The 14,957-nt window shown below is 42.6% G+C and overlaps 1 protein-coding gene across 1 annotated transcript in view; it reads right to left on the bottom strand.

Moving 5' to 3' along the window:
• STN1 (STN1 subunit of CST complex) overlaps positions 1 to 14,957 on the bottom strand; it is a 48,141-nt gene that overhangs the window by 3,566 nt on the left and 29,618 nt on the right. The window contains exons 7-10 of the mRNA XM_076338116.1: positions 14,174 to 14,285; positions 13,239 to 13,401; positions 3,097 to 3,219; positions 2,404 to 2,476 (exon numbers count right to left, since the gene is read on the bottom strand). Of these exons, the coding sequence (XP_076194231.1) occupies positions 2,404 to 2,476; positions 3,097 to 3,219; positions 13,239 to 13,401; positions 14,174 to 14,285 (471 nt within the window). The remainder of the gene's footprint in view (positions 1 to 2,403; positions 2,477 to 3,096; positions 3,220 to 13,238; positions 13,402 to 14,173; positions 14,286 to 14,957) is intronic.

The following is a 14,957-nucleotide window of genomic DNA, read 5'->3' on the forward strand; positions in this document are numbered from 1 at the left end:
TTACCATTTGCCCACTGTGGACATCTCACACAGGGTCCATATTAAATTTAACTTCAAGTGGTTCTGGTTTTTTTCATCTCTACTATTACCCTTATCTAAGCCTAAAACCAGAGCAAATAAAAAAAACCCAACCAAACAAACCCAAAAGAAACAAATCTGGACTAAGTCTACTATTTTGCAGTTCAGTCTGGAGTCAAAATGTACTGTCACCCTTTTCTGGCTATCTTGAGCCTCTAGATAGACCCACAGTGGCCTCACATGAAGGCATTTAAGATCAGGCTGTTTAGAATTACAGTTAGAGCCAAGGACTAGGATTGTCATGTAGACATATTACAGATCAGGGTTTGTGGAGCTCTGACTAGGCACGCTGAGGATTTTTTTATTTGTACAATAGTTCCAGGCAGCTGGGTTGGGCCTGATAATGTGTCACAACTAAAGCAATGGGGTGAGGCATTGCCTTGAAAACTGGCAGAGAAGTAACTCATTGGAGAGAAGAGTTTGGTTTATCATAAATCAGTCTTCCTGTCATGGAAGATTAATATTACTCTTGAAGGAAAACAGGTAGGAATTTCTTGCAACAAACAAGCAAAAGCTCTTGAGGTATTACCATGTTCTTATTTTCTTGCTATGAGCCTGCTCACTAGTCAAGGCCAAGTGGGTGGCTAAGACTGCCATCCCACCAGCAGAGGGGGTCCGACAGTTACATTAGGCTCTGCGCTCTTGCATCGAATGACAATAAAATATCTGCAGTACCATGTTGATTTTGATTGAAGCTTCTTGGCTTTCCTTCTCAAAATCTTCTGTTACCAGTGACCAGAACATTGAAATGGTCCTTCTGAAAACTAGCAGAGAGACACTGACCTGGAAATTGTCCTCTTTACAACAGGAAATTAAATAGGTGGAAAGCTTCAAGGAGAACAAGAGGCTCTGTAAAGCAGTTGCTATTTTTAACCTGCTCAGTATGGAAAACATGGCTTTGAGGACTCAGGACTCTTCAAAGTCTTTTCTGTGACTGATCTACAAGTTTCTCTCTGCTGTTGACTCCTCCTGACTGGGAGAAAGAACTTCCCAACATCTCATGGAGCGCTGAGTACTTTACCACTGTGATAATGCACAAGAGGGGAATTAAACACCAGGCAGTTGCTCAGTGCCCTGTGTCAACTGTATACAGGTTCTGGCCTTTATAGTGGCACAATTATACAAAAAAAAAAAAACGGGTTCCCAGGAGAACTAGCTGATGTATAAAATGGGCAGAGGAATGATTTGACTCTTACAGAGATGTTTGTATATGTTAATTGGATAAAAAACAATAAAACAATGTGATATGGTAACTTGTTGCACTGAAACAGCCTCAGGCAAATGAGCCCATCTTCACCTGCATGCCCACTAACATCTGCTCCCTCCATCCCTCAAAGATACAGAACTTTTACCTCCACCTACAAACCTTGTCTGCAATTGTACCACTGCTTAAGGTAGCCAGTTGGAAACTCAAAAATAATACTACTTCACTTAGCCTTTTTTCACTGCAGGATAACCATCATATACCAGGTTCTACGAGCATTGTTAGACTTATGATAGTGTAAGGATATGAGCAATTTAAGATTATATGCCTTATGTTCTAGTCAGTCATTTATTCTGTACTAAAGTGCATTCTACCCCACAAATAGCTGCACTCCAGCAGCAAGTGATCCCTGCTGACACATTCTGCCCAATGAATTGAAACTCTGTAGCAATGTACCTGTGTAATTAGCAGACATTCAAGTCAAGCACAAGCTATCGCTATGGCAATAAGACACAATAGGCTTGAGGAACAGGGATAACTCAGAAGCTACAGGAGCTACATTCTCTGAAAAGAAGTGGATTTTGTTAGACTGAAATCTCTACCTGCAAAGAACAACCACATGAGCTCTACCTGAGCTTAAAATCTACAGAGAATATCCTACTGACTTAAGTAAGTTTTATTGTTGACTTAATGGAGGCAGGGATTTCACCTTTCTGTACGGTCACTTTTGAGTCAACTCCCCTGTAGAAACTGAACTAGCAAGATTTGCTACTTATCCAGAGTGCAGAGCAACAGCTGCTAGGTGCTGACCTAACTTTGCTACATTTGGATCCTCCCAAAATCTAAATATTCTCAAAAGATACAGACCTAAGAAAATGGCTGCTTATTTCAGACCTGAGAGGTTTGCTTCCTGCTGGGCATACCTGCCCTTTCTCTCTCCACGCTCACAGGAAGCTGCTCTTGCACTCCTGCTTTTCACTATACTGATTAGCTACACCAGCAACTTAGCTCTGAGTTCTAGGGGAAGGACAAGAAGCATATCTAATCCAGCAGCAGGAGGAGATATTGCCACCAATATATCAACACCAGCTCATCAGAGCCCTGATCACACTGCTACTTACGCTTGGGTTTTCGACAGTCTTCTTTAATCACATCAAGGGTCACTTTAAGCAGCTCCTTATCATGGTCAGTCACCTGGAGAAAACAGAAGAAACCGGCAATTTATAGCAGTCTATTTCACAGTAGATGGCATGGCTGTTGAAAAGCAATCCAAGGCCATGATGTATTCTAAACTAACACTGTCATACCTACAGTCTGCATTATATACTGCCTCTGAGACTAATAATGAATGTTAAATCTTCAGTTATTATTTTTAGTACCATTGGCAGCATCCATGAGTTAGGTGAAGAACATGATATACTAGAATTCAACCCAAAGGAGCATGACCGACTCAGTAGAACACCAAATTTCAACCCACTTCAATAAAGAGAAGTGTCCCAGGTCCCAGGCTTCAGTGTACTCAGCTGCATCAGCGCACAGTTTGGCAACTCAGTGAACACAGACTGCGCTTGGAACAGCAGCAGTGCTTAAGTCTGGTGCTGAGTTACAAAAAGAACAATTCAGTGGGTGATACAGAGGTAAAAGCAACAGTGAAGTAAGCTGCAGATAAGACTTCTGAGTAAACGGAAAGCACTTGGATGGCCAGCTTCTCTTTCTGAAACATTTCTACTATTTCTGAAACATTTCTACTGTTTCTACTGACTATGAAAGTCATACCCCTGGAACTTGTTTGCAACCACAGCTCAGTTCCTTACATGGTATAAGTCCTTGGAGCTACTAGGTTTCTGGAAAACCACCCCTTTTTCTTGTAGCATCCTTATTGCTTCCTTAAAAACACTGTGAATCCTTTTGGAACTGGAGTCACTTTTTGACTTCACCTGGATGGGAAGAAAGGAATGAAGCAGATGGTGAGAAATCTCAGCTCAACTAAAGTTACCAGCAAAAGCTCCAGACGCTTTCAAGAGCAAGAGGAGTTCAGGTGATTTTGTTACACATTTTTCTTCATTTAGTAATTCACAAATCATATCTGTTATGTATGAACTAACCAACATCCCTGAGCTTTAAAAACCAAACACACACAACCAGAAGTTTGTGCTATTCCTAAGGAACGACAATCTCCTAACTGCCTGCTTTGTATTTAGCAGCTGTTTGGTTATGTACCGAGAACTCTCTTTTGGAACAGGCTTGTGATGCTCTGTCCTGGTTTCGGCTGGGATAGAGTTAATTTTCTTCCTAGTAACTGGCATAGTGCTGTGTTTTGGATTTAGTACCAGAATAATGTTGATAACACACCGATGTTTTAGTTGTTGCTAAGTAGTGCTTACACCAGTCAAGGACTTTTCAGCTTCTCATGCCCTGACAGTGAGAAGCTGGGAGGGGGCACAGCCAGGACAGCTGACCCCAACTGGCCAAAGGGGTATTCCATACCATATGACGTCATGCTCAGCATATAAACTGGGGGGAGTTGGCCGGGGGGCGGTGACCACTGCTTGGGAACTGGCTGGGCATCGGTTGGCAGGTGGTGAGCAATTGCATTGTGCATCACTTATCTTGTATATTCTTTTATCATTATTATTATTATAATGGCCCCCACATTACAGTGGGGGTCTGCTACAGGCCACCTGACCAGGAAGACCGAGCGGATGAGGCCCTCTATAAACAGATAGGAGCAGCCTCACGCTCACAAGCCCTGGTCCTCATGGGGGACTTCAACCACCCTGACATCTGTTGGAGGGACAACACGGCAGGGCATAAGCAATCCAAGAGGTTCCTGGAATGCGTCGATGATAACTTCCTTCTCCAAGTGGTAGAGGAGCCAACGAGGAGAGGTGCTATGCTGGACCTTGTTCTCACCAACAAGGAGGGGCTGGTGGGGAATGTGAACCTCAAGGGCAGCCTGCGCTGCAGTGACCATGAAATGGCAGAGTTCAAGATCCTTAGGGCACCGAGGAGGGCGCACAGCAAGCTCACTACCCTAGACTTCAGGAGAGCAGACTTTGGCCTCTTCAGGGATCTGCTCAGTAGAGTACCATGGGATAAAGCCCTGGAGGGAAGAGACGCCCAAGAAAGATGGTTAATATTCAAGCTCAGGAGCGATGCATCCCAACAAAGAGGAAGTCAGGCAAAAACGCCAGGAGGCCTGCATGGATGAACAAGGAGCTCCTGGACAAACTCAAACATGAAAAGGAAGCCTACAGAGGGTGGAAGCAAGGACAGGTAGCCTGGGAGGAATACAGAGAAATTGTCCGAGCAGCCAGGGATCAGGTTAGGAAAGCTAAAGCCCTGACAGAATTAAATCTGGCCAGGGACGTCAAGGGCAACAAGAAAAGATTCTACCGGTACGTCTGGGATAAAAGGAAGACAAGGGAAAATGTGGGCCCTCTCTGGAACGAAACAGGAGACCTGGTTACCTGGGACACGGAGAAGGCAGAGGTACTCAATGACTTTTTTTGCCTCGGTCTTCACTGGCAAGTGCTCAAGCCTCACCACCCAAGCCACAGAAGGCAAAGGTGGGGACTGGGAGAATGAAGAGCCGCCCACTGTGGGAGAAGATCAGGTTCGAGACCATCTAAGGCACCTGAAGGTGCACAAGTCCATGGGACTTGATGAGATCCATCCGCAGGTTCTGAAGGAACTGGCGGATGAAGTTGCTAAGCCACTATCCATCATATTTGAGAAGTTGTGGCAGTCCGGTGAAGTTCCCACTGACTGGAAAAGGGGAAACATAACCCCCATTTTTAAAAAGGGAAAAAAGGAAGACCCGGGGAACTACAGGCCAGTCAGTCTCACCTCTGTGCCTGGGAAGATCATGGAACAGATCCTCCTGGAAGCCATGCTAAGGCACATGGAGGACAGGGAGGTGATTCGAGACAGCCAGCATGGCTTCACCAAGGGCAAGTCCTGCCTGACTAACCTAGTGGCCTTCTATGATGGAGTGACTACATCAGTGGACACAGGAAGGGCTACAGATGTCGTCTATCTGGACCTCTGTAAGGCCTTTGACACATGCCCCACAACATCCTTCTCTCTAAACTGAGGAAGTATGGATTTGATGGGTGGACTGTCCGGTGGGTGAGGAATTGGTTAGGTGGTCGCATCCAGAGGGTAGTGGTCAACAGTTCAATGTCCAGATGGAGATTGGTGACAAGCGGCGTCCCGCAGGGGTCCGTATTGGGACCGGTACTGTTTAATATCTTCACCAATGACATAGGCAGTGGGATCGAGTGCACCCTCAGCAAGTTTGCAGATGACACCAAGCTGAGTGGTGCGGTCAACACGCCAGAGGGACGGGATGCCATCCAGAGGGACCTGGACAAGCTGGAGAAGTGGGCCCGTGTGAACCTCATGAGGTTCAACAAGGCCAAGTGCAAGGTCCTGCACGTGGGTCGGGGCAACCCCCGGTATCAATACAGGCTGGGGGATGAAGGGATTGAGAGCAGCCCTGCCAAGAAGGACTTGGGGGTACTGGTGGATGAAAAGCTGGACATGAGCCAGCAATGTGCGCTCACAGCCCAGAAGGCCAATTGCATCCTGGGCTGCATCAAAAGAAGCATGGCCAGCAGGTCGAGGGAGGCGATTCTGCCCCTCTACTCCGCTCTGGTGAGACCCCACCTGGAGTACTGCGTCCAGCTCTGGAGCCCTCAGCATAAGAAAGACACGGACCTGTTGGAGCGAGTCCAGAAGAGGGCCACGAAAATGATCAGGGGGATAGAACACCTCTCCTGTGAAGAAAGGCTGAGAGAGTTGGGGTTGTTCAGCCTAGAGAAGAGAAGGCTTTGGGGAGACCTTCTTGCAGCCTATCAGTACTTAAAGGAGACATAAGAAAGATGGGGACAAACTTTTTAGCAGGGCCTGTTGCAACAGGACAAGGGGGAATGGCTTTCAACTGAAGGGGGGTAGATTTAGACTAGATATAAGGAAGAAATTTTTTACGCTGAGGGTGGTGAAACACCGGCACAGGTTGCCCAGAGAGGTGGTGGATGCCCCATCCCTGGAAACATTCCAGGTCAGGTTGGCCGGGGCTCTGAGCAACCTGATTTAGTTGAAGATGTCCCTGCTCATTGCAGGGGGGTTGGACTAGATGACCTTTAAAGGTCCCTTCCAACCCAAACTATTCTATGATTCTATGATTATTATTTTCCCTTTCTTTTCTGTCCTGTTAAACTGTCTTTATCTCAACCCACGAATTTTACTTTTTTTTTTCCCTCCCCAATTCTCTCCCCCATCCCACTGTAGGGGTGTGTGGAGTGAGCGAACAGCTGTGTGGTGTTTAGCTGCCTGCTGGGTTAAACCACAACATGCTCGCAGAACATTTGACTGTTTAGCTTATCAAGCTTTGCTCATATTCAGTTTTCCTGGTAATAAAGGGAGGAAGATAGGGAGATCACTGCTTTGTAAGGTGATATTCAGGAGGAATCCAAGTGCTGGGGATTGGATTTCTATCTCCTGATTTGAAACTGAGGAAGCGTCCAAGGAAAAGGAGGAAACTGGCAAGAACAGTGTTTGTTTCTTGTCCCTTCGTTTCCAAATTTTTACACACATTCTGGGCATGCTCTCAAGAGTTTCTCCACAACCTAATGAAATGAAAGGATAAAGAACATGCAAGAAATTAAGACAGGTATATGAGATAAGGGAACAAAGGATTCAGTTTTGAGGGCAGGTGGGAAACAAGTCTCTTGTGAAAGAACAATGTGCCTGGAAGTCCGCAACTGAGGAGGTTATTTAGAACAAAGGGTTCTGTGTTTGGGACACATTTAACAGAGTAGGAAGGAAGGGAAGGAAAAAAATCAGGGAAAAGCAGGGTTTGTTTGGAAGCAGAGCAGAGCTAAGACAGTGGAATGACAGCTAGGGAAGTGGAAGGAAATAAAGAATCAGTTGTGGAGAGGAGAAAGTATGAGTGTAGATAAGAGCAAGACCATGACTTAGTCTTCTCCATCTCTATCTGTCCTATTATGTCCTTCAACCTCCCATTTATCTACACAGACTGCTTCAATTCCCCACCTGTTGTTTCCTCATCTGTTGGGAGCACACTGTGCTCCCTGGGGTTTTCTTTGAGAACAGAGCTAAACTGCTTCCCACAAACCAACATGTGATAACTAGAACCACACCAGAGCAACCAAAGCAAGATTTGCCAAGCCATTTCTTCAACTATCACCATAAATGCTCCCACCCTGTTCTGAACAAAAGTATCAGACTTCACATATCCTACTTCACTCACCAGATGCACTCACAGAAGCCTTGGGAGTAAAACAGGCAACCACCATGCACTAGAATGAATTCACACAAATATGTGAAACAGACACCACATTAGCAATGGAAGAATATCTTTTCACAAAACATTCATTCAATCCATTTGCAAGTCTCAAGTGAAACTCCAACTGCTTCTAAGCCTGGAAGCTGATGTGCCTAACTGGAATATTAGTGTTAGCATGCATCACAAGTTTCTCCATCCCCTTCCTCCAGCTAATCCTCAATATTTCAACAGGCCATAATCACATCTCTCTCTCTCTCTCTGTGTCCCACAACAGCTATCTTTTTCCTCTCAAATCCACAGTCAAAAATAATTGCCTAATAGTTAAAGATAATTAACATAGAACAATGGCTATTATTCTCAGTTCAGTTTTCTCTTGTTCCAGATTGAAGGACTTCAGTGCCCGAATGTTTGTCTGTCCCCCTGTCCACCACAGCTATATCAGTTTGGATAACAACAGACACTGCTTCTAATTACAAACTTGACCGTACATGTGGACACCATTCCAGTCACACTATCATATTTCTCTTCATAGTGCCTCTTCTGATGAACTGAAGAAACAAACATAAAATGTAGCAGGAAGGGTTAAGGGAAGAGTGAATATTTTCTCACGGAAAAGCACATTCTCATAGCCATATGTAAAATAAAGAGACTTTGACTCTCACTCAAATGCAGTAATAAATCCTGAAGAATCCAAGAAACTGCTAGCAAAGCAACCACCTCTAGACTCTGATCAATTTTTAATGTGAAAGCAAACATTTGGGAAGAAAAAAAAGACAAAAATATCTCCAAAGAAGCACAATAATTATTCAGTTTGGCTTAACACTGAGATCCCATCAGAAAAGGGAGATAATTAAAAACAGACTCTGTGTGAACTGACACACAGCTCAGCCTGGATGGATACTGAAACAGAATAACTAAGAGCGCAAGTCAAGGTATTGACAGAATGAAGGCAGAGAGGCAGGCTTGGGAGCGAGAAAATAAGTAAGCAGCTGCTACGTATCAGCACCCTCTCATACGTGCTGCAGAGTCCAAGGGAAAGGGCTCCATGGCAGAAGGACTATTCCTGAAGAACAAATGAGCGCTCCTGCCCTCTTCAAGGGCTTTAGTATTATCTTGAAATGACGGGAAAAGTTTGGGTTTTTTTTCCTAGTGTGCTCTAGAACATGTTTCCTCCTATCCATCCCTCCAAGTAAAGCAACAATTGAGGAGTTTCTTTGTGAACACAATCTAAAATTACTTAATCTGTTCTTTTGGTCCACCCAAAATATCTCCAGCATCTCATCCTGCAAATTCCTAAGTCAACAGTACTTCTTCCCAATACCTTATCACTTTCTTTTATGCCAAACCAGGCCCTCATTTCCTCTGGACTTGGATCCCCCCTCAGAGCCAATGTAGCTTGTGATTTAGTCTACCGAGCAGAAATCTACAGGAGACTGAACATGGGGCTATACACAGAGAGAAGAAATCTAGGACTATGAAATCCTATGTGATTTCACATCCCTGCTTTTATTTCAGGAGGAGATTAAAAAATGCTTGCATTTCAACGGTTATAAAGATGTATTGTAGCTGTTAACGTAGTTCCTTCTGAGTCCCAGCTTATTAGCCATCACTTTACTTTTACAAAGATTTTCATCTGAGAAATGCAGATATTAAGTAGTTTAACCGCTGATCCAAAGCACCAGCAAGATTTGAATCTGGATTTTTAATTTACCTCTCACAATGTTCACACCTTTTTGTGCAAAGTGCCCCCCTTCGGCATGCCTTAGTTTCAGGGTGCACAATTTCAGGTTTCCTGAAGTGCTGACAGCAGGGGTTCCCCCCCTCTCCCAAATCAGATCCTTTTCAAATAAATGAAGCTGTACATCCAAACACAGGAGCATCCAAAAATCATTCATCACTTCTGCAAAACACATTTCCCCCCCCCCCCCGAGAGAAGCAGCTATTAAATAACAATTTTACCATCACTACCCTCCCTTCCAAGACTAGGCAAGGACTCCGTAGCAAAGCCAACAGAAGAATCCATGTCTCCAGAATTAAACTGCTATTTTAATCAATATATTCCACCTGATGGATCTCACACAGCTTAGTGGGCTGGTGCCGTACAACCAGTTATTCTCAGATCTTTAAAACAAGATAAACTCTCTGTACAATCAATAACAGGTCAAAGAATTAAGTGACACAGGAATTAGTCAGTCTGTTCAAAACGCTGAAAGTATGTAACCTTTGGCTCATTATGAATCACAACACACCCTGATGGTGTTAAAGTTTCCTGGTATAACCACACATGTGATTCTACTCATGAAATTGCCCTTTACAATCTCTCATGCAATGTTTAATCCTTGGCTTAGACAGGTGACAATTTTAGTAATAGTGATTCTGGACATGTCAGTCCTGAAGCCCTATAATAAGCTTTGCAATATACATGTTTAAAGTAGCAGTGAAGCTTCCTCAAAAGGCACGAAGAGAAGCACATAGCATCAAGAATGTATAATGCACTATGTTATACCTACAGTACAATGTACAGGGTATATACAGTAAGTATGAACACCACTGTAAAACTCCCTGCTTCAACTACTTGTCATTGCTGACCTTGAGATAATATTCAAATCAAGAGAAGTACAAACAGCAGAGTCTGGAATGCACAACCCAAGTTATGTGTCCAAGCTAGTGACATACACAAACTGGAATGGTAATATTAAAATAGCACACACTATAGCTTATGCATTGAAGAAGTGCATAAAAATGGTTAATCAAGACTGGCTGGTTGCAAGTCATATTTAATCCAGTTGAGAAACTGGATGGATCAAGTTCACACGTAGTTTTCTTTAAAAAAAGGAACTGAAGGCTTGTCCATTTGCCAAACATAATTGCCTAAGTCCAGCAAGTACGCTCTTTAGGTTCTCTAAGCACACGGTTACTTTTTCTGTTTTTTGCTTGTAGTCTTCCTTGTGGTACTCACCCCTCCAGTCTGAAAAGTCATTTGTTTTAAGGGATAAGGGAAAGACTACAGCTTAGGGATAGAGGGGGCACTGGTTATGTGAAATAAAGCTCCACTGGTTTAAAAGTTGTAACAGATTTGTTAATTTTTAATTATTTTTTAAAACACCAAGCCTTCCAATTCTCTTACCCATCCTCTGTAGACTATAAAATTAAATGTTCCCTAGTATATGTCTGAGCAGAGGACATGATTTGAATTCTGCCATGTGCATCTGCTAGAGGGAAATTTATTCTGGAGAGCCAGAAGACTGCACTGCTGAGGAGCCATTGGGACTGGAACTAGGCATTGTAGGGCATGTACGGGATGTGGACAGGGCTCAGGTACAGTAACGCTGAAAAGGAAGAGAGATGCTGCCTACCTCAAGCTATCCCAGCTACCTCCTTCCATCTTCACCCCCTGCTCTGCTCCACTGCCAGTGACTCCATAGCAGCTCACCACCTCCCTGGAGAAAATATTCCATGGAGAGATACCCTCCCGCTATGATGAACACTGTGCAAGTACTTTAAAAGTTGGGAAGGAGATGAAGGGGGTGCACCACATCTCCTAGGATCACAGGGAAAGGAAGAGAGGCAAGAAGAGCATTTCACAGCAACTGTACTCTAGAACACTGGAATCAGGGTTAAAAAAAAAAAGTTATACATACAAATAACTCATCCTTTCACATCCAGGAAAAGTGCAAGAACTGAACATGTGTGTATATTGTGGTGTGGTCTAATTAGTTTGGTCCACTCATCTAGCTCCTGCCTTGCCAAATAGGCATGAAATAACATTGTTCCACATTAGCAGCACCCTTTATCCTTTTGGTTTGAGGGCGATGCAAAACAGAAGACAACAGAGGGGAAAAGAAAGGAAGAGGGACAGAAATCAGATCTATTACACTTATTTTTGTGGATCAAACTGGGTACTTGACCCTTTGCCAATTACGAGAAGTGGCACCTTCAAGAGGCAGAGCAGAGGAACAACGAAATGCATTTCCAGAGCATTACTAGGTGCTCCTCTTAAGGCATTCAGGTCACTTGACAACTGCAGGTCCTTTCTTATGCAAAGATATATAAGCCTCTTTGCAAGGAATTAATACCAAAGGGCAACAGGGAGAACTGCAATTTCTAAATAAGCATCTGTGTGCCCAAATTCCTGGGACATATACTCACACCCTTGCATCAGGGTCAGGAGCAACTATTAATTATTATGATAGCTCCCCATGACTGCTAACAACACTGATGCTACATTGTTTTTGTTGGTTTGGTTTTTTTGGTTGGGTTTTTTTGTGCCTTTCTATGTTTGTTCTGCACCAGTTCCTACTTTAAATGGCTTTGCAAGTTATTCATCTTGATCGTTCTATAAATACTGAAACTTCAAAAATGGAAGTTTCCAGTATTAGTCACAATGACCACTACTTCCTTTAATGTAAAGTGTTTGGGAACTTTTGATACTGTTCCAGATAGTTTAGAAAAAATACCCTGTCCCATGTTGGATATTCTAGTATCAAACTTTTCTGTCAAAAATGAGAGTAGCTCCTGTTATTGTTTATATCAATGCTTGCTTTAAAGCAAACAAAACAAAACAAAAAAGAAACAGCTATCAAGAAGCAGCTATCAGAAGCAGTTCAATGAGGCCAACAAGAATAGAGCTACTTTTCGTTATTATTTGACCTCATCTACAAGGGACTGTTTTTTGTGTTGTTTGTTTTTTTAAAGAATTAAACAAACATCAGATGTTAACATAACATAGCACTTAACTTTACAGTGCACATCAGAATCAGGCAGTGAAAATGACTGCCATGGATTCATTTCTCTACAGAAAACCAAAAAGTAAACAAGTGAGTCACAATGCTCCAGGTTTAAGTTTCAGTTGCCATTGGTAACATGGTAAAAGCCATAACTCTGTTACTGTTGCAGAAATTTACCACTTCACACCAGCTGAGAATCTGCTTTGTAATTTATCCAAATAACACAGAGTAATAAAGCCATCTTACAAAATGTTTTTTGTTCTATTTCCCATTCTGCAGTTGACCAAGAGCATACTATTGCACTGGAAAGTTTATTAACAGCTTGGTTACACGCAACTGCATGTAAACTGATTTCAATTAAATCCCACCTTCTGATCCTTTCAATCATGGCCTTTCACAACTAGAGATTTCCAACAAGAGAAACATATAGCAGGGAGCACTGTTCATCCACTCATTATAACCTCCTTTTGAAAGCTACATCTCTATTAATATATTGAGCTTCAAATGAGAAACAAGACAAAGACTTTGTGCTCCCTTCTCCTGATCAAATTCAGGATCTCAAACATCTGTCCCAAACAGCTCAAGCACCTTAAAGGGATCTCCTTTTATGATACTGCCACTATTTACAGATCTAGATAAGTTAGTGCCTGTTGCAGACTGTAAGGTTACGCAGCCCTAATACAAGATTACCTTAACAACAGAATTTTCTCATATGGCTTTCTTCAGTCCAGTTTTATATGTCTCAAGTGACAAGGTTTCCTCAAGCTCTGTAAATAATTCATGCATAAAGTTAAAGCACTTGTGGTTTTTGAATCCTCTGAAGGCACCAGTCTCTTATCTAGTTGTTTATGCCTAAAAAAAGTACATGGTATTATTTCCTCCCCACTAAAAACTTAAAACAGTTACATTCACTCACCTCCTGACAGCTGGGACTGGGTAGATGCACACCAACCAGTGACACCAGAGTATCAATTGTTTCCAACTCCTGTTGGTAAAAGGTCTGAATTTTGTTTTCTAATAGAAAGCCTTTCACTTTCCCATGCAGCATATCGATTGAGAAATTCTGACCCTCCAGGCCACTACAAGGATACAGAGAACATGTCAAAAGGCAAGAAATATACTACTAGCATTTTTAGAACAATTACCTAAAGTTAGCCTGCTAGACTGCTTTTAAAACGTCAAAAGCTATTTCACTGTCCTTAAAGGATTTGAATTTAAACCCTTAATTAAAACAGACCATTTTTATAGGCAACAAACATCCAACTGTTCCTCTTCAATCATTTGCTGTAACAGTGTTGTGATTTTAAGATCTGCAATCTCTGAAACCACACTACATGCATCAGACCTGCCAATAAACATCCAGCTGCCCTTAAACTGAACATAGGAATGGGTGTTTGACTCAGTTTATTGAGGTTATGTATTTGTGATTTGACGATGACACAGGCAGCAGAAGTTGAGGGCTTTTCAATGGAATAGCTCCTTATCCTTACACATAAAACACAACCAGGCAAGGACGCTCCTCCATCTAATCTCTTGATCTCATCCCCAAATCTTGCTCCAAACCCCAGCTTTCTTTACTAGATGCAAGAGGTCTGTACACAGTATTTTACTACCTTCCTAATATTCAGTTTGGTTCAGCATTATATTTCTTTTCTCAGATTATGGACAGGTATCTCATCTGCATGGATCATCAATTATTTGGGAGAAAAGCAGGCTGCTACTGTATGCTTGCACAGAGTCTAAATCACAGTGGGGCCCTGTTCTGTCTTTCTCCACAGTTATTACAATAACAAATAAACAATAATAAAATCCCATACTTTGCCCCGAGACCAGTCTGAATACTGCATTTACCTCTGTCCCTCCTTGGGGCCTTGGAAAGGTTTATCATAAACTTCTCTATAGAGACAGGGGAGCTCCAGCATTCTTGAAATCTGAACATCACACACAGGATCATCCACTTTATCTGGAGCGGCAAAAAGAACACACATACTTGGCCAGAACTGCCATACCAATTTTTTAAGCAAGCATACCTGAGGTGGCACAACAGAGCTTCACATGCCAGTATTAAATTGGCAAATTTTGTTTGCTGTTGTTTTTATAAAAACAAAACCACAAAGGCCACTCCTGCTTTTACAGTTTACAAGGAGGTAAATGACCTGTTGTGGTGCACTGCAGATTATGCTTTTGTCTGACAACTTACTTAACTGGAATTTATGATCGCTATTTTACCTTTCAGCAGTCTTTATCCATTAGATGAAGTTAACACATAGTAAGGAGCTTTATTTGGGCCAAAGTGAAAGCAGTTTAGAGGCTATTTGAATTGCGTGTCTCTCCTTTAATGAAACAATGGTATTATTACGAGCCCTTGAATGGGTTATATATTCATAAATCTTCTGCCTGGAAAGGAGGGTTGAATCCCCTCTCAGATTTTAGCTAGAGCTGAAAAATCTACAGACTTTTTATCTGAGCTATACAGGGTTTTTAAAAAGATGGGCTTCCCCCCACTAAAAGAATCATTTCAGTATTGTCTCTGGAAGGTTTCACTGGGGAAAACCAACTCTTACACAATAGCACAGACATGGAGGAGAGAAGAAATTATGTAACTGGAAGCTCCTAGGGTGTAAACAGTGGACTG

Source organism: Aptenodytes patagonicus, chromosome 5 (genome assembly GCF_965638725.1).
Source record: "Aptenodytes patagonicus chromosome 5, bAptPat1.pri.cur, whole genome shotgun sequence".
Lineage (NCBI taxonomy): Eukaryota > Metazoa > Chordata > Aves > Sphenisciformes > Spheniscidae > Aptenodytes > Aptenodytes patagonicus.